The sequence below is a fragment of the Molossus molossus genome, unplaced genomic scaffold (genome assembly GCF_014108415.1).
Source record: "Molossus molossus isolate mMolMol1 unplaced genomic scaffold, mMolMol1.p scaffold_m16_p_12, whole genome shotgun sequence".
Classification (NCBI taxonomy): Eukaryota; Metazoa; Chordata; class Mammalia; order Chiroptera; family Molossidae; genus Molossus; species Molossus molossus.
Window position 1 is genome coordinate 66,356,103 of NW_023425347.1, and position 24,810 is coordinate 66,380,912.

Here is a 24,810-nt window from a genome sequence, read left to right on the forward strand (position 1 = left end):
CTCCAGCTGCCTCAGCCTCCCTGAGCCTCAGTTCCTGCTGGATTTTCCAGCCAGAAGTTATGGGGACTTCTCTTCCTGGCACTGGAACCCTGAGCAGGGCACCTGGTGTGGGACGGGGACCCCTCAGTCCTCAGGAAGGACCTTCCCAGCCGAGGTAGCCTCCTGATTTTTATCCGCCACACGTGGGTGTGGGACTTGCCCATCTGCCTCCACCCCTCCTACCAGTCTCCATGTGGCTGCTTCTTTAATTTCGTAGTTGTAGGACTTTCACTCAACTTGATTTCAGGCATTTTTGAATGATGGTTTTTATGTAGTTTAGTTGTAACTTTGATGTGGTTGTGGGAGGACACGATACTGTGTTTACCTACACCGCCATCTTGACCGGAAGTCCATTGATTTTTAGATAGAGTGAAAGGGAGAGAGGGAGGAGAGAGAGAGGGAAACATGGATGTGAGAGAGATACGTCAATTGGTTGCTTTTCGAATGACCCCGACCTGGGCTGGGGATCAAACCTGCAACTGAGGTATGTGCTCTTGACTGGAAATCAAACCTGAGACTCTTTGGTCTGTGGTCTAATGCTCTAACTGCTGAGCCAAACCAACCAGGAAAAGAGAGAAAATATTTTGAAAGATAGGGACATGCTATATTTTTCTTTGTATGTTCTTCTTATATTTCATATACTGTTCAATGAACTTCCCCATGCTTCCTAGTTGCATATCATTTTATTGCTTTAGTGTGGGAGTTTAATGTTTGTATCAACAATTGAGGAGTGACACAAGCTGTGTACCAACTACAGTACACTAATCTTTCTTCTGGAGTCATCTGCGGTATCACCTTATAACTTGTTTGTCTCACTCTTATTTGATGATATTTTTAATAGTGAATGTAATTGCGAGTCATTCTTTTTGAGTTAGAATGGTAGAAGAGGTGTGGAAGTCATTTCACAGAGGAGATTGAGCCAAGGTGGAAGTAACTCATTGGGAAGCCATCCATCTTTTAAGAACATCTTCTGTTGAGGAAGTTAATTATAAGAATAGCTCACATTTATAAAACATAAAGTTTGTAGAGAGATTTCACATATAATATTAATTTAATTTAATTTTTAAAGTAGGCAGAGCAGAAATTATTTCTCTGTTTTACAGTAAAGATCATGCAATAAATACAGCTAGATTTTCTAACTGCAAGTATTTAGAGACCAATTTTGACACCTTCATCAGTGAAAGAGAACCATATGTAAAGGATGTCTTGTATGAAAATAGTTTCATATGTGGTGATATTTACTATGGAATATGCCTGAGCAGTAGGTTTTACTTTAAATAGAGTAGACACTAAAAGTATTTAACAAAAGCTGGTATTTGTTGAATTGAATAAGATCAACCCCCATTATAATTCTAATACTCAACAAAAATTTGTGTACATACTTTGTGTCAGATTATACAAATACAGCCCTGGCCGGTTTGGCTCAGTGGTTAGAGCATCGGCCTGTGGTCTGGAGAGACCCAGGTTCGGTCCCCGCTAAGGGCAGGTACCTCGGTTGCAGTTTGTCCCCGGCCCTGGTTGGGTCGTGTGGGTGGCGACCAGTCGATGTGTCCTTTTTACATCGATGTTTCTCTCTTTCTCTCCCCCTCCCACTCTATCTGAACAAAATATCGAAAAATATCCTCAGGTGAGGATAAAAAAAAAAGATTAAACAAATACAAATAAATCGCCATTCATCTCCACAAGCAATGTACACTTCAGTGGAGGAACTACTTTATGAATCTGATATCTGCTGTACTGCAGGGTTCTGGACAGGCTAGCACCTAGTGACAAACACGTTGGGATCTGAAGTGATGGTACATAATAGAGAACAAGGGTGTTTAGAGAATTTAAGGGAAAATGTCTTAGTATATAACTGTGTGTGTTTAAAATTGCACTAAATATGATGTTCTTAAATGAATTAAAATTGTTAGTAATATCATAAAAAATGTCATACTCTATATCCATGTAATGCTTTTAAACATTTTAAATGCTTTGCCATATATAATTTTATAGTAATACGTAATTGTGAACTTTTTGTTTTTAGAACATTATAGGATCAAGTCCTGTTGCAGATTTCTCTGCTATTAAGGAGCTAGATACCCTTAACAATGAACTGGTTGACTTACAGAGGTATGTGAAGTAAAAATTACAGCTGCCTGTGTAAATTCTCTCTCTCTGTCTATTTCAGCCCCCACACCCCTCTGCCCCACGCACCTTTTCTGTTTCTTGGTAAATACTACTTTATTTGGTTAAGTACCATGGTTCTTCAGTTGGGAATCAGTGTACCTTATTTCATAAAATCTAAGGCAACCTTTAATTGCAGGATGCACAATTTTCTTACGTACCACTAAAAAAAGAAAAATCACCACCAAATAAACAACGGCTTGCCATGAACTATAAGACTATTTGATTTCAGACAGTGAAAAATGTGTATCTTAGAATGAATGAAATACAGTGTTCCTCCAAATTTAGATATTTGAATAACATATTAGAAAAACATTATTGTTTAAGAGCATATTCTGTTAAGCTATTGTAAGAATAGCTTGCACTCCATTTTGTGGAAGGAATATTAAATGCAGAGACCATGCCAAATAAGAGCTTTTATAACTGTTATCTCATTTGATCCTCACAAAAACCTTTTGACTTGAGAGATAATATTGTTCTTGTTTCGTAGGTTAGGAGTTAAATGCTTAGGGAGGTTATTTTGTCCAAAGGCATGCAAACCTGTCAACAGTAGAACTAATACCTAATCTCAGGACTACTTGATTTGGAGTAAAATTTTCTTTCTTTACATAGGTATTGTGTAAAACAGACTTGAGTACAATTAGATTTGATTATAATCTGTTGATTTCCTTAATTTTCTTATTCTCTGGAAACTTTATGGTAATAACTCATTGTAGAAATTATCTCCTAAAATTACTTTTAAAAAGTTAAGACCTTTTTTCCATATATAAGACACTATATTTAAATATCACTGCATTTACACAAACTCTTTTTTTCTTTACCTTCACAACACTTTGATGCAAATAATGAGTGATATTTTATTGATGGTATTGAGACAAAAAGCATTAAATAATTTATCTGGACTATATGGGAAGAATTTGGCAATGATACTTTCTCATTCATGAGACTACATTGAGATTGATCTAGAGAAACTTAGTTGTGATTTTGATTTTCAGTTGCAAGAAAGAACCAACTCATGTTGAGTGAGAGTGAATTTGTTGATTTGTGAAACTAAGACCTCTTAGAGATAGTAATGGCTTAAGGCATAGCTTTATGTGTGGCTCAAATTATATAATCAGTTCTCTTAGTCTCTCCCTTTCTTGTTTTCACTTCCACTGGGTTGATTCATTCTCAGATGGGTTTTCCCTTTGTGTTGTCAAGGGTGCTGTCACACACCTAGCCTCATGTATATTTAATTTCAGATCCAATGGAGTGCCTCTCCTCTGGCAGTTCCAGCAAAAGTCCTAAGATTCAACCTGATTGGACTGGCTTAGCGCCATGCCTACCACTGAAACAATCAGTGGCCCGGGATGTATATAGTGTGATTTTTCAAGTACTCTGTCCCGGGAGTGGTGGGTGGTAGTTTGTCACTGACACCACGTGAAGGTGGGGGAGAGGGTGTCCCCCAGGTAAAATTCTGCAAGATGGAGAAATGAATTCTGGGGAGGTAAATGTCTGCTGAAGACAGTATTGCTTTAAATCACCAGTAATTTCAGTGATCAGCTTCTTTGAACAATATGACTTGACATTCTATAAACTTAGTTTGGGTTCCTTTTTAAAATGTCATTGTTTAGTTTTGAGCATATCTGCCTTCTACCAAATTCTTATTTCCTGCTCACAAATTGGCCTTTGTCTAGTACATAAAGCCTCTAATATTGGAATCCTAGAAGTAAAAAACAAAACAAAAAACCCTTTGGATATCATATAGTCCCACTTTTTAAAAAGTTTAAACTTATCTATATTGTTGAATGGATTACAGATGTCCCTCTTACCCCCACCCTTGACCCCCTCCTCCCCAATGCCGTCCCCCCTCCCACTTTCCCCACACTATTGTCTATGTCTATTGGTTATGTATATATGCATATAAGTTCTTTGGTTTCTCCCTTCCCACCCCACCTCCCCCCTTCCCTTTGAGGTTCATCAGTCTAACAACCAATTTGTACTGCTTAAACCCTTTATTTTTTTCACCCAACTTCCCTCTCATGTGGCAACCAACAAAAATTTCTCTGTATCTATGAGTCTGTTTCTGTTTTGCTTGCTCATTTTGTTTGTAGATTCGATTGTTGATAGATGTGTATTTATTGCCATTATATTGTTCATATTTTTTTATCTTCAAGAAGACCCATCAACATTTCATATAATACTGGTTTGGTGGTGATGAACTCCTTTAACTTTTTCTTGTCTGGGAAACTCTTTGTATGGTCATCTATTCTAAATGATAGCTTTCCAGGATAGAGTAATCTTGGTTGTAGGTCCTTGCTTTTCATCACTCTAAGTATTTCTTGCCACTTTCTCCTGGCCTGCAAAGTTTCTTTTGAGAAATCGACTAGCAGCCTTATGTGAGCACCCTTGTAGGTAACTAACTGCTTTTCTGTTGCTGCTTTTAAGATTCTCTCTTTGTCTTTAACCTTTGGCATTTTGATGATGATGTGTCTTGGTGTGGACCTCTTTGGGTTCATCTTGTTTGGAACTCTCTATTCTTCCTGGACTTGTGTGTCTGTTTTCTTCACAAAGTTAGGGAAGTTATTTGTCATTATTTTTTCAAATAGGTTTTCAATTTCTTGCCCTCTCTCTTCTTCTTCTGGCACTCCCATTATGCGAATGTTGGTACGCTTTAGTTGTCCCACAGGCTCCTTATACTATCCTAATTATCTTGGATTCTTTTTCATTTTGCTCTTCTGATTGGGTGTTTGTTGTTTCCTTATATTCCAAATTGATGGTTTGTTTCTTGCTTCACCTGCTCTACTATTGATTCTCTGTAAATTACTCTTTGTTTCAGTTAGTACATACTTCGTTTCTGATTGGTCCTTTATTACACTCTTGGGGCCCTCACTAAGTTCATTGAGTGTCCTTAAAAGCAATGTTTTGAACTCTGCATCTATTAGATTGCTTATCTCCATTTCATTTAGTTCTTTTCCTGGAGTTTTGTTGTGTTCTTTTATTTGAGACATGTTTCTTTGTCTCCTCATTTTGGCTCCCTCCCTGTGTTTGTTTCGATGTATTAGGTAGAGTTGCTATGTCTCCTAGGCTTCCTAGGATGGTCTCTTATAGTAGGTGTCCTATAGGGTCCAGTGGCACAGCCTTCCTGATCACCCAGCTGGGTCCTCAGGGATGCACCCCTCATGTAGACTTTACACCCTTCTGTTATAATTGAATCTTGGTTGCTTTTGGCCCATCAATGGGAGGGTTTACTCAGGATGGTCAGCTGCAAGGACTGGCTGTGCCCACTAACCTCTGTCTACCTTGGATGATCAGCTGTGCAGGGGCCCACCCACCACACAGAACAAGACTTACTTCAGCAGGGCTCTGGTACCCCGAGTGTCCATTCCTTGAGTGTGTCACTTGTGGAGGTTGTTGGGTGGTGGTGCTTTTTTTTTTTTTTTGGTACATGCCCCTAGCGGGAACTGAACCCAGGACTCTCTGATCCGCAGGCGGACACTCCAGCCGCTGACAAACCGGCAGGGCTGGGTGGTGGTGCCTTGACTGGTCTGAAGCTGTCTCCTAGGTGTGCTGGCTCTGGGGCAAGGTCAGCCACTGCCTATGTTCTACCCGGGGCCACCAGGCATAAGCTACAAAACGATCTGTAGATTCCTGCTGCTTGTGCTGAGCTTGGAGGTGCCCAGGTGAAGCCAAGCTGTGAACCAAGGCTGGCTGCTTCTAGTGCCAGGCTTGTGGCCACTTAGTGAAAGGTATGGGGCTTGCTGTGGCCAGATGCTTCTTGTTTGAGAGAATTTAGGAAAATCTGAAGCAGGAGCCCAAACAGTCCAATCCTCTGGTAAAGCCACTGGAAACGCCTCGAATGGGCCTGAAAGTTGGGTGGGGCAGGGCCTCAGGAAATCACTAGGGTGGGACAGACAGTGTGAGCCAAGTTGCTGGAGTCCCAGATATGGCAGCCATTTGCCTGCCCAGTGGGGAAAGAGCTTGGGCTCACCAAAGGAACAATGGCCTCTGCCAGCATGTCTGTTCAGGACAAAGCTGCCTCTCCAGTCTTCGCTCTGATGCCAACAACTCAGTTCCCTTGTATGTCTCTGGTGCCTTTCAAGCTGCCTCCCCTCTGCGCTGGAGCTCAGAGGGAGAAAGTTCGAATAAGTCCGTGCATGGACCCTTTAAGAGGAGCTACCTGGAGCTTCAGCAGCTTCAGCCTCCCTCAGCCTCAGTTTCCCCTGGTTTTTACAGCCAGAAGTTATGGGGACTTCTCTTCCTGGCACTGGAACCCTGAGCTGGGGGTCATGGTGTGGGACGGGGACCCCTCACCTCCTCAGAGAGGACCTTCACAGCCAAGGTATCCTCCTGATTTTTTTTTTTATCCTCACCTGAGGACATCTTTCTGTTTTTTGCTCAGATAGAGTGGGAGGGAGGGAGAGAGAGAGAAACATCAATGTGAAAGGGACACATCGAGTGGTTGCCACCCTCACGACCCAACCAGGGCTGGGGACAAACTGCAACCGAGTTACACGTCCTTAGTGGGGACCGAACCCAGGTCTCTCCAGACCGCAGGCCGATGCTCTAACCGCTGAGCAAAACTGGCCAGAGCTATCCTCCTGATTTTTATATGCCACACATAGGTATGGGACCAGCGTGTCCACTCCTCCACCTCTCCTACCAGTCTCAATGTGGCTGCTGCTTTAATTTGTAGTTGTAGGACTTCCATTGAACTTGACGTCAGGCGGTTCTGAAGGATGGTTGTTCTGCAGTTTTGTTGTAATTTTGATGTGGTTGTGGGAGGAGGCAAGTACCACGTTTACTTATGCTGCCATCTTGACCAGAAGTCCTCACTTTCTTTTTTCTTTCATTTTATCCTCACCCGAGAACATTTTTGCATTTATCCTCAGATGGAGCAGGAAGGAGAGAGGGAGAGAGACACATCGATGTGAGAAAGACACATCGACGTGAGAGAGACACATCGACTGGTTGCCACCCACGTTACCCCAACCGGGGCCAGGGACAAACCTCAACCGAGGTACATTCCCTCAGCAGAAACCGAACCCGGGTCTCTCTGGTGCGCGGGCTGACGCTCTAACCGCTGATCCAAACTGCCCAGCGCCCCACTTTCTTTTTTACTGGTGAAGAAAAATCAAATCCAAAGTCACACATAAAGTCATCAACTGTACTGGCTGGCACCCAAACCAAGGTTGTATAAGTTCTACTTCTGCATTTTTTCTATTATATTAGTCTGCCTCTCATTAAGATTTAAAATTTTTTTTGCTTTGGTTCAAAATAGGAGAATAAATATTTGATTACTGAGTCTGTAATGGTGTGTAGACTTTTCATGTTCGTATGGTCCATAAATGGTCCATTAACATTTTTTTGCCTTCTGTGTAATATACATTAAATGGTATTTAGTTTGAAAAATACTTGTCTTCTATGCCTTTTACGTCTATGAAAATGGACACATACCCCAACATTCTAGGACTTGCTTGACTTCAACAGTAGTTATTTAACGCATGAAATGTTCTGTTGTGAGTTTTAATAGGAAGTAGCGCATCATACATAAAATCTTCTTGCTGGTACAAATATTTTCAATTATTAGTTATATTTTGGGTTTTCACTAACTTCTAGTAATCCTAATGTCAAGTTATACTAGTGACAGTGTTGTTTAGTGATTCATAGCTAACATAAAAGCATATCTAACATTTTGTGATTGTCTTATTAAGAAAATCATAGAGCTCCAAAACTTTGTTAGGTTTTAAGTTGTAGTCATATTTTATGAATGTGTAATACATTTATACATGATTTGACATTTGTGAAAATACTTTTCCTAGGTGAGATCTACAATGTAGGCATACTTCAATCATTCAACTCCAGTAATGTCATAATGAGACTCATCTACCCGTGCTAAAATTATGGTTGTTAAAATTCTCTTTTATAAATGTCTGTATTAGGTCACTGACTCCTTCAGCTTTTGCTACATAGGGATTTATATATGTCAATCATTAAATTAGTATGCTGTTTTTAACTTAAAAAATGAAAAGCAATGATTGTAATATAATCTTATAAAATACTTGGCTCTTTCACCTGAGCTCCAGATTTATACTTTTTATTGCCTACCAATGTTTTTATCTGAATGCCCAGTAGGACATGACTTTCTAATCTTTCCCTGACCGCTGTCTTTGTCTCTTTTATTTTCCTTTCTTGGTGACATCACTGTTCATCTAATCACTCAAACTACAAACCTGAGATTTTTCTTCTTCTCATCTTATTCATCTATTTTGAAATGTTTCTTGGAATCATTCCTATCTTCCCATCTCTTTTGCCTAATTAACTCCTCCTCATCCTGTAAAAAACTCACCTTAGACATCATTTCCTCCAAAAGGGGAAGCCTTCTCTGACTACTTTATGTCCCAACCCTGTACCTGTCAAATCTCATATAACAGCCTATCATACATGGTTTTAATATTTACACTTGTCATAACATTTACTGTACTTTGTTGTAATTGTCTATTTTGTTTGGATCTCTCACTAGATTAAGTACTTTTTAAGCTTAGCGACTATTTACTTGTTCACTATTGTATCTCTAATGCTTAGCTTATGTAATAGATGAAAAAATAATTGGCTCAATTTTGTTGAAATCTGTACATATTTTCTTCTGTTTCTGTCTTAGTTTTAGTCTTTATCTCTTTCTTTTTTTTTTTTATCCTCACCCGAGGACATTCTTCGATATTTTGTTCAGATAGAGTGGGAGGGGGAGAGAGAGAGAGAGAGAGAGAAACATCGACGTGAAAGCGACACATCGAGTGGCTGCCACCCACACGACCCAACCAGGGCTGGGGACAAACTGCAACCAAGGTACGTGCCCTTAGCGGGAACCGAACCCGGGTCTCTCCAGACCGCAGGCCGACGCTCTAACCGCTGAGCCAAACCAGCCAGGGCTAGTCTTTATCTCTTATCTGGATCAGTGTTAAAACCTCCAAAGGACTCTTTGCTTTGAGTTTCATAACCATCCTACCTCCAATTGATGTATAAAGTACAACTCAGATCCCTTAGTGACTCCCCATTCCCAACTGGATCCAATTCACTTCTCTGAGGATGGCATAAAGACTCTTCCTTTGTGGTGTTTCCTTGGCATCCTGACCATTTTTCTGTTTTAGCCACCTCCAGCAGTAAAGTAGAATCAGTCATCTCCTGATAATACTGAAAAGTTTCTCGAGAGCAGACACAATATGTTTGCTCTTGTACTCTCAGTGTTCAGCATAGTACTCTAATCTATTTTAGTTTCATCCCTATTCTCCAGCCAAATGGTGGGTGAGCTTATTACCTCTCACCTCAACATGCCACTACTTTTACTCTTTTTTTGCCTCTGATACTGCTGTTCCTTTTTGCCTGAGACACCTTTTGCCTTGTACACTTTCACTTACTGATGCTTCAAGGTTCAGCTTAAATACTGTCTCCTTTGTCAAATCTTCTCTGAAATGTTGATTGCTAGTTGCTCTTTCCTTTCTACTTCTTGAAACTTTAGTCAGTTAGAATAATACTCACCACATTTTATTGTGTTCTTTTAAAAATATGCCTTTAGCCCAGCTGGTGTAGCTCAGTGGTTGAGTGTTGACTTATGCACCAAGAGGTCACTGGTTTGATTCCCGGTCAGGGCACATGCCCAGATTGTAGGCCAAATCCCCAGTGGGGAGCATGCAGGAGGAGCCAATTGATGTTCTCTCTCATTGATGTCTCTCTCTCTCTCTCCCTTCCTCTCTGTCTAAAATCAATAAAGAAAAAAATTAATATAAATAAATAAATAAAAAATATCCCTTAAAATTTTTTTGAAATGCCTTCAGACCATTTGAATAGGTTTAAAAATGAATGCACACATTGCCTGAAACCATAGGATCTCAGTATAATTTAGGTGGTTGAATGAATAAGTTAGAGTACGTTATAAATGTTAGAATATTTCCGAGACTTAATTCCTACAAAGTTTATGGCAGACTAGATGCCATATGTTAAATGATGAAATAAGGCAAAAGAGCTTCTCAGTAAAGCTTATTTAGAAGACTATGGTAGAGGATCTTACAGACAAAAGGATTTTTTTAATCCTCACCTGAGGACATTTTTACATTAATCTTCAGATAGAGATAGAGGAAGGGAGGGAGGGGGGGAGAGAGAGAGAGAGAGAGAAACACATCGATTGGTTGCCACCCGCACAGCCCCATCCGGGACCAGGGACGAACCACAACCAAGGTACGTGCCCTTGGCCGGAATTGAACCTGGTACTCTGGTCTGCGGGCAGTGCTCTTACTGCCGAGCCACAGCAGCCAGGGCTAGACAAAAGGATTTTTAATCCTCATAGGGACATGAGATTAGTGCGCTGATTTTTCATATTTTGAGTACTTGTTTTTGTATCAAGGAAATCCTTTGGCAATCTGTTGAAGACTATTAGACTATGCCCAGAAAAAAAAAAAAAATGTGATCTATCTACATCATTTTGCATTTACTTCAGGAGCTCCCGGACTCTTAAAATCTATGCATGAAACTGTTTTCAAGAACCCTTGCCCTGAAAGTAAAGTGGCTCAAACAGAGAAGTTCTTGGCAGTGAAAAGGCAAAACATACCGAGAAATTGCTTTACTCACTTAGTGTGGTGGTGGTAAATTATGCTGAGGGCAGGAGTTAATATTTGTTTGTCTTCTACCAGCTTCTTCTTCCTTCCTGTCTCTGTCCTTTTAGCAAGAACATCAGGAAGTCAAAGCTACATCCTGTCAGGCCAGTTTGTTATCCTGGTCTTGGGCCAGTAAACAGGATAGATAATTACAATAATAATTATTAGACATTGTGCTCTGCCTGCTTTATATAATTCTCTTATTCAATTCTTACAGTGTTGCTGAAGGGTAAGTAGTTTTATCTCAATTTTTCAGATGAGGAATGGGCTGGTCTTTTTCTAAGAAGCCTTTCCTTACACACACCTCAGCTCAGAGAGCATTCAATTTCCTTCTCTCAGAACATTTAACAATACTGGGTTATATTTCTTTCCACAGGAGTTCTGTGTGATAACACAGAATGTCTCTTATTTGTAGTAAAGCAATGCAGTGTAGTATTTCAGTGCATTGATTTTCTAACTAGATATTCCGGTTTGCCTCCTGACATGACTTGGACAAATTACTTAGTTAATTATTTGTGCTTCAGTTTCTTCATTGTAAAATGGAAATATGAATAATACCATGTACAATTCTTGGAACATAGTAAATTCTCAATACATGTTTGTAATCATCATCATCCCTAAACACCCAGCTCCACACTTAGAGCACAGCATTTACTGAATAGGTAGGGGTTCAGCAAACATTAGTTGGAATAGCTGAATGAACACTCTTTTCCTAGTTGAAGAGAGACAGGAACTATGTATCCAGGATCTATATTCCTAAATATATAGATCTCCACTTCAATCATGTTTGAGAGCTGATTTTTCTAAAAAGATATATAAGGCAGTGTTAGCATATATTTTGAATTTTTTTTTTTTAATTGTGTTTCTGGTTTAGTTCAGTTCAAATGCCATTAGAAACTTTTAGCTCTGGAGAAAGCATTGCTTATATTATTGACTCTGGAGCTCTTTTGTTTATATACTCTACCCTATCTGTTTCTGGCCCTATAAAGGTCTATGGTACTGATACTAGAAGGTCTTAATCATGACTAACTCAAGAATGAGTTTTTTTTTATCCTCACCTGAGGGTATTTTTTTCTCCCATTGATTTCAGAGAGAGAGAGAGAGAGAGAGAGAGAGAGAGAGAGGGAAGGAGGAAGGGAGGGAGGGACACATGGATGTGAGAGAGAAACATTGATTGGTTGCCTCCTGCATGCACCCCGACCAGGGCAGGAGATTGAGCCGGCAACCCAGGTATGTGCCCTAATTGGGAATCGAGCCCGCAACCTTCTGGTGCACGGGACGGCACTCTAACCCACTGAGCCATACTGGTTGGGCTGGTGTTACTGATTAAGTAATTGAAGCACAAGGTTGGCGTGTGCATTTAGTAATAAAGAGGCAGTATACTTCAGTTTCACATAAAGTGAATGATTCAACATTTAAAACCTCTAGAGATCTTTATATCTTCATATGACTGAGTTACTATCTAATAACATTCTTTTATTTCAACCAAAGGATTCCCTTTAGCATTTCTTGTACCACAGGTTTGATGGCAATGAAGTCCCCTGCTTTTGTTTATCTGAGAATATCATAATTTCTTCATTTTTAAAAAAAATTATTGTTCAGTTACAGTTTACATTTACTATTATTTTGTGTTAGCTTCAGGTATACAGCATAGCGGTTAGATAATTATATACTTTACAAAGTGTTCCCTCAGATATTTGTACTACCTATCTGGCACCATACATAGTTATTACAGTATTATGGACTATATTCCTTATGCTGTACATTATATCCCTGTGACTACTTCGTTTTTTTTTTGTTTTTTTTTATGAATTTTTAAATTTATTTTTATGTTACAGATATTTTACCTTTTTACCCCATTGGCACCGCCCACCCCACCCCACCTCCGCCCCGTCCCCGGCTTAGTTGTCCATGTCCATTGGTCATGCATATGTGCATATAAGTTCTGTGGTTTATCTCTTCCCACCCTCCCAGCCCCCCACCCCCTCACTCCCTCTTCTGAGGGATGTCAGTCTGTGCCCTACTTTCATGTTTCTGGGTCTACTGTATTCCTCAGACTGTTATGTTCATTATATTCTGTATATAAGTGAGATCATGTGGTATTTGTCTTTTTCTGCTTGGCTTCTTTCACTTAGGATAATACTTTCCAGGTCCCTCCATGTCGTCTCAAAGGATGAGAGATCTTTCTTTCTTACCGCTGCATAGTACTCCATTGTGTATATGTACCACAGCTTTTTTTATCCATTCATCTACTGGTGGACACTTGGGCTGTTTCCAGATCTTAGCTATTGTAAATAGTGCTGCTATGAACATGGGGGTACATATATTCTTCCTGATTGGTGTTTCAGGCTTCTTAGGGTATATTCCCAGCAGTGGGATCACTGGGTCAAATGGAAGTTCAATTTTTAATTTTTTGAGGTAGCACCATATTGTTTTCCATAGCGGCTGCACCAGTCTGCATTCCCAGCAGCAGTGTATTAGAGTCCCCTTTTCTCCACACCCTCGCCAACACTTGTTGTTTGATGATTTGTTGATGGTGGCCATTCTGACAGGTGTGAGGTGATACCTCATTGTTGTTTTAATTTGCATCTCTCTAATGATTAGTGATGTTGAGCATTTCTTCATATGTCTTTTGGCCATTTGTATGTCCTGTTTGGAGAGGTGTCTACTCAGCTCCTCTGCCCAATTTTTAATTGGGTTCTTTGTCTTCCTTTTGTTGAGTTGTAGGAGCACTCTATATATATTGGAAAGTAACCCCTGATCTGATACATCATTGGCAATGATGTTCTCCCATACAGTGGGTTACCTTTCCATTTTGATGATTGTTTCTTTTGCTGTGCAGAAGCTTTTTAGTTTAATGTAGTCCCATGTGTTCATTTTCTCCTTTGTTTCTGTTACCTTAGGTGATGTATCAGTGAAAATTCTGCTGCGTATGATGTCCGAAATTTTGTTGCCTACATTTTCTTCTAGAATTTTTATGGATTCACGGGTCACATTTAAGTCTTTTATCCATTTTGAGTTTATTTTTGTGTATGGTGTAAGTTGATGGTCTAGTTTCATTTTTTTGCATGTAGCTGTCCAATTTTCCCAACACCATTTATTAAAGAGGCTGTCTTTACTCCACTGTATGCTCTTGCCACCTTTGTCAAATATTAATTGAGCGTATTGCCTTGGGTCCATTTCTGGGTTTTCAGTTCTGTTCCACTGGTCTATATGCCTGTTCTTGTGCCAGTACCAGGCTGTTTTGGTTACAGTCGCTTTGTAGTATAACCTGATATCTGGTATTGTGATCCCACCTACTTTGTTCTTTTTTTCAAGATTGCTGTGGCTATTCAGGGTCTTTTTTGGTTCCATATGAACTTTTGAAGTATTTGTTCTAGTTGTATGAAATATGTCGTTGGTATTTTGATGGGGATTGCATTGAATCTATAGATTGCTTTGGGTAGTATGGACATTTTAATGATATTAATTCTTCCAATCCATGAACAGTGTATGTGCTTCCACTTTTTTATATCTTCCTCTATTTCTTTTTTAAATGACCTGTAGTTTTCTGCAAATAGGTCCTTTACTTCTTTGGTTAAGTTTATTCCTAGGTATCGTAAATTTTTTGGCGCGATGGTAAATGGGATTGTTTTTTCAGTTTCTCTTTCTGTGAGTTCATCATTGGTGTACAAGAGTGCCGTCGATTTCTTGACGTTAATTTTGTATCCTGCTACTTTGCCAAATTCATTTATTAAGTCTAGTAGATTTTTGATGGAGTCTTTAGGGTTTTCTATGTATAGTATCATGTCATCTGCAAATAATGACAGTTTCACTTCCTCCTTTCCAATTTGGATCCCTTTTATTTTTTCTTCCTGTCTGATTGCTGTGGCTAAGACTTCCAGTACAATGTTAAATAAGAGTGGCGAAAGTGGACATCCCTGTCTTGTTCCTGTTCTTAATGGAAATGTTTTTAGTTTCTGTCCATTGAGTATGATGTTGGCTGTAGGTCTTTCATATATGGCCTTTATTATGTCAAGATATGATCCCTCTAGTCCTACATTGCTGAGCGTTTTAATCAGAAATGGATGCTGGATTTTGTTGAATGCTTTTTCAGCATCTCTTGATGTAATCATGTGGTTTTTATTCTTCATTTTGTTTATGTGGTGTATCACGTTTATTGATTTGCGAATATTGTACCAGCCTTGCATCCCTGGAATGAATCCCACTTGGTCATGGTGAATAATTTTTTTTGATGTATTTCTGGATCCGATTTGCTAATATTTTGTTCAGGATTTTGGCGTGTATGTTCATCAGGGATATTGGCCTGTAGTTTTCTTTCTTCATAGTGTGTTTTTCTGGTTTTGGAATTAGAATTATGCTGGCCTCATAGAACGTGTTTGGAAGTCTTCCTTCTTCTTGAATTTTTTGAAATAGTTTGAGGAGAATGGGTGTTAGTTCTTTTTTGAATGTTCGGTAAAACTCCCCCATGAAGCCATCTGGGCCTGGGCTTTTGTTTGCTGGGAGAGTCTTGATTACCTCTTCAATTTCCTTAGTTGTTATTGGTCTGTTCAAGTTTTCTATCTCTTCCGGGAATAGTTTTGGGAGACTGCGTGTTTCTAGAAATTTGTCCATTTCGCTTAGATTGTGGAATTTGTTGCCATATAGTTGTTCATAGTAGTTGTTAATGATCTTTTGTATTTCCGTGGTGTTGGTTGTTACTTCTCCTCTTTCATTTCTGATTTTGTGTATTTGGGTTCTGTCTCTTTGTTTCTTGGTGAGTCTAGCTAAGGGTCCATCAATCTTGTTTATCTTTTCGAAAAACCAGCTCTTTGTTTCATTGATCCTTTGAATTGTTTTTTTGGTCTCTATGTCATTTATTTCTGCTCTGATCTTTACTATTTCCTTCCTTCTACTTGGTCTGGGTTTTCTTTTTGTCTGCTTTCTAATTCTTTAAGTTGTGAGGTTAGACAGTCAATTAGAAATTTTTCTTGTTTTTTGAGGTAGGCCTGTAGTGCTATGAACTTCCCTCTCAGAACTGCTTTCGCTGCATCCCATAGATTTTGTGTTGTTGTGTGGTCATTTTCATTGGTTTCCAGGAAGTTTTTAAGTTCTTCCTTGATCTCCTCGGTGACCCATTCATTGTTTAATAACATGCTATTTAGCCTCCATGTGTTGAAATGTCTTTGCATGTTCTTGTTGCAATTGATTTCTGGTTTCATGCCATTGTGATCTGAGAAGATGCTTGATATGATTTTAATCTTCTTGAACTTGTAGAGATTTAGTTTGTGTCCTATCATGTGGTCTATCTTTGAGAATGTCCCATGTGCACTTGAGAAGAATGTGTATTCTGTAGTTTTAGGGTGTAATTCTCTGTAGATATCTATTAAATCCATTTGGTCTAGTGCTTCATTTAGAGTCTCTGTTTCCTTGCTAATTTTTTGCCTAGAGGATCTATCCAGTGCTGTCAACAGGGTGTTGAAGTCCCCTGCTATGATTGTATTGTTGTCGATTTCTCCTTGGAAGTCCTCCAGAAGATTTTTAATATATTTTGGTGCTCCTATATTGGGTGCGTATATGTTTATCAAGGTTATATCTTCCTGTTGGATAGATCCTTTAAATATTATGTAGTGGCTGTCTTTGTCTCTAGTTATGGTCTTCATTTTGAAATCTATTTTATCAGATATGAGAATTGCTACCCCAGCTTTTTTTTGCTTTCCATTTGCTTGGAAAATTTTTTTCCATCCCTTCACTTTCAACCAATGTGAGTCTTTTGTTGAGAGGTGGGTCTCTTGTAAACAACATATAGGTGAGTCATGCTTTCTTATCCAATCAGCTACTCTGTGTCTTTTTATGGGAGCATTCAATCCATTTACGTTTAAGGTGATTATTGATATGTACTTATTTATTGCCATTTTTGTTTAGTGTGGTTCTATTTTTCTTCCCATTTCTACTGCTAATTATAGCAGTCCTTTTAACATTTCTTGCAGTGCTGGTTTGGTGCTAATGTATTCCCTTAGCCTTTTTTTGCCTGTGACTACTTTGTAATTACCAGTTTGTACTTATTAATCTAACCTTCACTTTTTTTATCCTGTCCTGCAAATCCCCTCCTCTCGGGAACCATCAGTCTGTCCTCTGTGTCTATTTCAATTTTGTTTGTTCATTTATTTTGTTGTTTAGATTCCACATATAAGTGAAATCATATGGTATTTGTCTTTCTCTGACTAACTTATTTTACTTAGGTTAATATCCTGTAGGTCCATCCATGCTGTCACAAATGGTAAGATTTATTCTTTTTTATGGCCATGTGATATTCCATTGTTTCTCCTTCAATTTTAAATGATAGCATTGCTGGGTAGAGTACTCTTGGTTGTAGGTCCTTGCTTTTCATCACTTTCAATATTTTGTGCCAATCTCTTCAGGCCTAAAATGTTTCTTTTGAGAAATCCTGACAGTCTTATGGGAGCTCTCTTGTAGGTAACTGTCTTTTTCTTCCTGCTTTTAAAATTCTCTGTTTGATCTCCAGTAGGGGCATGCAGTAGGGGCATGTTTCTATCTCTCTCTAAAAAAAAAAAAAATCAATAAAACATATTAAAAAATAAATAAAAATAAAATAATCTTTGCCATTTTTATTATGATGTGTCTTAGTGTGGACGTCTTTGGGTTCGTCTTGTTTGGCACTCTCTATGCTTCCTGGACTGGTGTCTTTCTCTTCCTTCACCAGGTCAGGGAAGTTTTGAGTCATTATTTTTTCCAATAGGTTTTCAATCCCTTGCTCTCTCTTCTCTTTTCTTTCTGGTACCCCTATGATGCGGCTGTTATTATGCTTGATGCTTTCTCAGAGGTTCCTTATACTGTCCTCATTTTTCAAAATTCTGTGCTTTGTTTTTTGTTTTGTTTTGTGCTTTGATTGGGCGTTTTCTGCTACCTTGTATTTCCGATCACCAATTTGATGCTCTGCTTTATCTAACCTGCTATTGATTTCTTCTAGTGTACTCTTCATTCCAGAATTGTATTCTTTATTTCTGACATTTTTAAGGTTTCTGTGTGTTTTTTTATGCTTATTATTTGTTTAAGTTCTCACTGAATACATTTATTCTTCTCCTAAGTTTCTTGAGCATTCTTATGACCACTGTTTTTGAACTCTGTATCTGATAGATTGCTTGCCTCCATTTCATTTAGTTCTTTTTCTGGGGATTTCTCGTTTTGTTTATTTGGGACATGTTTCTTTATCTCCTTTATTTTGATTGCCTCTCTGTAATTGTTTCTGTATATTAGGTAAGTCTGCTATGCCTCCCAATCTTGGTATGGTGTTCTTATGTAGTAGGTGTCTTGTGAGGCTCAGTGATGCAGTCTCCCTGATCACCTGAGCTAGGTGTTCAAGGAATGTCCCTTGTGTAGGTTATGTGAACCCTCTTGTTGTAGTTGATTCTTTTTTTTTTATTTTTTTTTATTGATTTTAGAGAGAAAGGAAGGGAGAGGGAGAGAGAGATAGAAACATCGATGAGAGAGAATATCCACTGACCGACTCCTGCATGCCCCCACTGGAGATCTGGCTCACAACCTGGGCATATGCCCTGACTGGGAATCTAACTGGCAACCTCTTGGTGCATGGGTCTACGCTCAACCACTGAGCCATACCAGCTGGGCTGTAGTTGATTCTTGATTGTGGTTGGCCCATTTGCAGATGAGATCGACCCTCGTGCTGCCTATGAGGATTGACCCTAAGCACAGTGTACGACCCTGACCACAGTGTACAAGCTGTTGTGTGGGGGTTGTCTCCACAAAGCAGAATTTTCCCCAGCAGGGTTTTGTGCCTGCTGAGATCTCCCTTTGTGTATACTGCTTGTGGAGCTAATTGGGTCATGCTCAGATGTAGTCTGAAGCCTGCCACCAGATATGTTGATTCTAGGGCTTCTTGGGTGGGACTTCGGTGCAGGTCAATATCAGGCACTGTCTGTGACTGGCCCTGAGCTACCTGTTTGGAGCTACGAAGTGATCTGCAATTTGTGGCTGCCTCTGCTGGGCCTGAGTGTATGTGGGAGGGGCCAAACTGCACCAAAGCTGGTTGGCACCAAAGCTGGTTTACACCAGCACTGAGCCCAAGGAGGTCAGCAAAATGCCTAAGGCACCCAGAGATCAACCTTGGCTTGCCTGTTGCCTATTAGGCTCAATCACTGAAACAGAGTAGTATGAGGTAGGTTCTCAGTGAGTGACTAGGTAGGGCAGAGGGATGTTCACTAAATTGATATAGATTCAAACTCGGTACTAGTGCTGGGACTGAGGCCACTCAGCAAGAGTTTCAGGGTATACCAAGGTCAGACACCACCTGCTAGGTGCCTGGAGACCTTTGTGGTGGGTTGGGGTCTTGAGGATTCATCAGGGTGAGGGCATGAGACCCAGAAAGACCAAGATTTGGCAATGTGAAGTGAGGGCTCTGCACAGGAACTGTAGTGTTCTTGGTTGTACAAGGGAAAAATGGCCCCTGCCCTATAGCCACACAGCTCAGCCTTTCCCTCCTGGAAAGTCTTTCATGAGAATCTGCCCTGAGGGCCCAAGTTATCCACAGCCAGCTGACTCCTCTGTAGGGCTGCAGGTTAGGTCCACCAGGAATCAGGAGAGTGGGGCTAGTGGATCTTTTTTAGAGGGTTGGCACTAGTATCAGTGCATGTGGGTGGAATTGGTACCCCCAAACCCCAGGATCACACAACTCAGTTTCTGAAACCCCCTGAGTTTGCCCTTATGAGTCCTCCAAGAAAAGTGTACAGCAAGGGCCCAGGCAGCTTACTCCTCTGCAGGGCATGAACTAGTCAGAGGGAGGGGCTATTATATTTCTCCAGGCCCTTTCAGTTTGGAGGGGAGTGCTCTATCCAGGGAAGATGATGTCTGTTGGTGGAGTGGGAGAGGGACTTAGCACAGGTACCCTGGTGGCTGTCCCTTCAGCTCTCTCTCTGGAGCCACACAACCTGGTCCTCACATAACTTCAGTCCTCTCCCTCCAACAGAACCCAGGGTGAGTGGCTGTGAATAAGATTTTGTGCGCTGGCCCTTTAAGAGGGCACCTGCGTTTCTAGCTGATTCCTCTCTCTCCCTGGAGGACAGAATGGACAGAATCCCCTCTAGTTTTCACAGCCAGATGTTATTTCCTATGGCAGAGTCAGCATTTGAATTCTGGACTATTTTACTCTAAGTCTTATGCTTTGAAAATCATACAATGAGTTGCTAATAGTAGAGAGTCCTTGGATTATTTTGAATATTTAGACAAGATTTGGGGGTAGAGATTCAGTAATTACATATTCTATAATTGTGTATTAGATCATTTTCTAAACTCTTTTGTAACTCATAATTCCTTTTAATAAATTTAAAAATTACTCCATCAATGTTATTTATAATTAAAAGTAATTTTAGTACAAGTAAAAAGCAACCAGAGCATAAGCTCAAAGCCTACTTTTTTCCCTAATTACATGTCATCTTGTACATTTTGTCTTGTAAATCTTAAGATGATAGAGATATTAGCATCTTCATAATGAAAAATAGGAAAATGAAAGTTTATGTGACCTGAATTGAGTCAGTAAACCTATTTCACAGCCTAGCAGATTAGAATCCAGTTCTCCAGTTTTAGCCCATTTTACTTGCTTTTCATAAGACCCTCATGCGTTACTGAAGACTACATAATGAGAATAGCATGTTTTTTTGTGTTTGCTTGCTAGAGAGATTTGTTGTCAATTAAGCTACTCAATAATAAGAGTATCTTTAAAGTTAAATGTACCTCATATGATTTTTATATGTAAGTCTTAGGATTGAAAAAATATACCTTCATGTGTTTCACAACTTTCTAGTTTTCAACTGGTTTCTAGTTTTTATTGTTTTCTGGTTGGAAAATAATAGATGCTTATGTTTAGGGGAAAAAAACATAAAACTGTATATATGGAAAGGACTTTTTTTGTGTGTAATCCTCACCTGAGGATATTTTTTTCCACTTAATTTTTAGAGAGAGTGGAAGGGAGGGAGAGACGAGGAGAGAGAGAGAGAGAAACATTGATGTGAGAGAGACACATCAATTGAATGCCTCCCACATGCACCCCCTGACCAGGGCCTGGGATTGAACCTGCAACCAGGTATGTGCCCTTGACTGGGAATGGAACCCAAGACACTTCATGGCACAGGCCATCCCTCTAATCACTGAGCCACTGGGCCAGAGCTGGAAAGGACTTTGAAGGTGATTTAATTCTGTTTCTCTGAAAATGTTGGTATTATATAAAAATTAAGGCAGGTGGCTCACTCCTTTTTCCCATAAACAGAGCCTGGACAAAAGGAAGTGAATTGCATGAAGTCAGGGTCCTGAGCCTGACTGTTCTTGTGAATAGCTTTTGACTACTTCATAGTAGGTTTATGTGGTTATAACTTTATACTTTTGAAAGTTTAGCTTGGGCTTTGCTATCCTTGCTGGTTCAGATACTAGTTTCCACAGAATGAGAATAGTCAGCCTTTGGAACACCAGGGAGCTCTATCCTTGGCCTTTCTTTATTTATGGCTTTGGTATTCCTGGATTCCATAGGTTGTACCGGCATCTTGGAGTGAATAGGGCCAGAAAGATAGTCTAAAATAGAGGATGTGTAGGATCATTACATTTCTCCTTTTTGGAATTTACTAAGGTGAAGGCAATAGCTTTTCCTCTCATGACATCCAAGATGAGTTGTGCTCTGAGCAAAATATTCACATACCTATTTTTGGAATATATCTTGTGTCTTTTTTTTTTAATCCTCACCCAAGGATATTTTTCAATTTATTTTCAGATGGAGTGTGTGTGTTGGGGGGGGGGGGGCAGGGAGAGAGAGAGACATCGATGTGAGAGAGACACATGGATTGGTTGCCTTCTGCATAACCCCGACCAGACCCGGGACTGAACTGCAACTGAGGTACGTGCCCTTGACCGGAATTGAACCCGAGACCCCTTGGTCTGTGGGCTGATGCTTTAACTGCTGAGCCAAACTGGCCAGGGCTCTTGTGTCTTTCTTATCCATATATGTTGGTGGGCTTCTTAGAAAACTGCATATAAATATTATTTTTTATTGTGCAGACTCTTGAAAAGAATTAAACTTTTAAATTACTAATGTTAAACAGAATTCATTGCATTGGTTATGTGTCTATGATCTTTGAAAAATGTGTTCATTTGAAAGAAGTAAAGCATATGGCCAAACATTCTTAGTGCACCTAAATGTGCTTACAGACTTTTACTTGCCCGAAATGAGAAGGATAGCTATAGAGGTTAAGAGTCTGTGGAATACTACAGAATAACAATTTGGCATCTCTGAAATTATAATCTGTGTTAATGAGGAAATTATTTGATTGTCAGTCTGATTTATAAGACAGACTTTCACTTGTAATTTTATTTTTTTATTGTTGAAAGTATTACAGCCTTGGCCAGTTTTGCTCAGTGGTTAGAGTGTCGGCCTGCGGTCCAGAGAGACCCAGGTTCGGTTCCTGTTAAGGGCGCAAACCTCGGTTGCAATTTGTCCCTGGCCCGGGTTGGTCATGCGGGTGGCAGCCACTTGATGTGTCCCTTTCACGTCGATGTTTCTCTCTCTCCCTTCTGCTCTTGCCCTCCCACTCTACCTGAACAAAAAATGGAAAATGTCCTCGGGTGAGGATAAAAAAATTGACCCCCTCATTTCCGCTCCCAACCCTCATTTCTCCCATTGACCCCCTCATTTCCGCTCCCAACCCCTTCCTGCCTTCCCCAGTTGTAATGTTTTTTATAGAAAGCAATATAGCTGGCAATTTTATTATTTTTTTAGATTTTCTGTTTAGTAGTGTATGTTATACTACTTGGTTTTGATAATAAAAGAAATTAATGAGACCAGAATTTTACTAGATAAAAGTAGATCACAGGTTAAATTTGATTTCAGTACTAAGAGAAATCAATGCCTAAATTAATCATATTGTATTTAGTTGGGAATGGTTTTCAAGATCTGTTTGTAGACATTGCCACTGTTTCCCACCCCTTCCACACCCAAAATTATGAAGAGGAATTTGTACTTTCTAAGCTTCCTTCAGTTTACCCAAGCATAGACTGTGTTTGCCTGTTAGAGCTAAGAGTCCTTTGTTATCTGTTTTCCTTTTTTCACCAAGTAAGTTTCTTTCTTTTGCTCTCCTATTCGTGTATCTTGGCTACTTTAAGTCAGCTTGCTGCCTTCTTGCAGCCCTGTTTTTTATGCATGTACACTAGATTTTCTGAGCAGACACAGCCAGTAAAGCAGTTAACAGCAGAGCAGAAAGGATTGAGTACAAACACCCACATTAGTGTATGTATTGCTGATCTATGATATGTTTTTTTTTTTTTTTTGTAATGTTTTCTTTTTCTTTTTTTCCTACTGTTGGAAAGTAGAAGCTGAATTGATGTTGACATTGTGTGGAATGCCTGAGGATGTGGGATGGGGGAAAGGGGCTAGTTTTTTGTATGACTTCTCTCTGACATGCTGCAGTAGGACTGGAAACACTTTTCATATATGGAGGAAAGAAAAAAACATTCAGGATTGAGCTTGCAGATTTTGTGGGGTATGTTTAGATTTTTCTATTTCTCAACTTTGCCTAATTTAATAAGGCTTGGTAGTAGGATATGACTTTTGTATAATAAGTAGATTGAGGTATGGGAAGAATGGGCTGCCATGATCATTAGGGACTGTTAAAATCCCCACGACATTGTGACCCACATTGTGACACATCTGAGAAACAGTGAGCTCCTTGGTCATCTCAAGTGTTTAAAAGTAAAAGTATAAAAATAGCTTTGTTCTTGTACTTTTTTTCTCCCGCACAAATCTTAAGAACATTGTACCTACATACTCAAAACAGTTGCGTTTCGTCTATATTTAAAATCTCACCTCAAAAAGGTGAGAAATACAAATGTAGCATGCAATTGCCCCTTAAGTATCTTCTTTGGTGTAATTGTCTCATTTTCCTTTATGCTACAGTTTAGTGGAGCCTGAGCTTATGTTTGGGTTATATATGAGATGAAACTGAAATACCTTCATGAAGCTTTAAGGGGAAACTTGGCAGTACTAGTCTGGAGGACTTCTTGAATGCCATCCTCCCGTCTTCATGTTGCCTTCTTTTACCTTTTCTCCCACCCCAAAAGTGTATTATTGGAGAGTTCTATGGCTTTTTCTCTCATTTTGTGGAAAAGAAAGAAAAGGGAGTAGTGTGTGTGTGTGTGTGTGTGTGTGATTTCAGTACAAACAGCAGTTAAATTTATTACATTGAAAGAAATAGCTTTATTTTGTAATTCTGAATCTAAGATTGCTAGGATTCATTCATTAGGAATCTAGTTCTGATGGATCATGTATGAATTTAGAAAATGATGTTTCAGAGTAAAAGGGGATCCTAGCTTGTTCTTTCTGAAGAATAGCAAGATAAATGCTAATGTCATCCTTTTTCACTTAGTGTACATTGTTCTATATATTTGATCATTTGAATTGATCAGTGATCTAAAATAGCTTTTTTTAGCAGATGTATTTGCTAGAGCAAATGGCCTATGTGTTTATTGGCAATCCTTTCCATTTTCTCTATATTTTATTCTAAAATTGATACACATCAGTAATTTAAGGGGACATTACACTTCAGTAAATGTCCTTTTCCTTAATATTGTTGGCTGTTTCTGTTAGCCATTTTCATTTGATTTAGCAGTTGTACTTAAGGGTTAAGCTTACAGAACTGATGCAACCCCTCCTTTTCTTCACCAGCAATTTTCATTGGACAGCATTTCCTAGCAACAGTGAGATCAGTGAAACCTGAGTGTTTCATTGATTATTTTTCTCTGTCTTTTTTAATCTATTCTCATTTCACCACATTTTAGTGAGAAAGCGATTTTTTTTTTTTTTAACAAACAGAGCTTATATTTATTTCTGTTCCATAAATAAAAAGAGGGTAGAAAAATCTGCCCTTCATTTAAAAAGTGAATGTTTCACTATGTATTTAAAAAGCGATTCAGGATTAGGAGGCTG

General features: G+C 39.4%; 1 protein-coding gene across 8 annotated transcripts in view; it reads left to right on the forward strand.

Moving 5' to 3' along the window:
* EPS15 (epidermal growth factor receptor pathway substrate 15) overlaps nt 1-24,810 on the forward strand; it is a 155,859-nt gene that overhangs the window by 64,347 nt on the left and 66,702 nt on the right. For all 8 annotated transcript variants that reach the window (XM_036256498.1, XM_036256495.1, XM_036256500.1 and 5 more), the window contains one exon: nt 2,066-2,151. In XM_036256498.1, the coding sequence (XP_036112391.1) occupies nt 2,066-2,151 (86 nt within the window). The remainder of the gene's footprint in view (nt 1-2,065; nt 2,152-24,810) is intronic.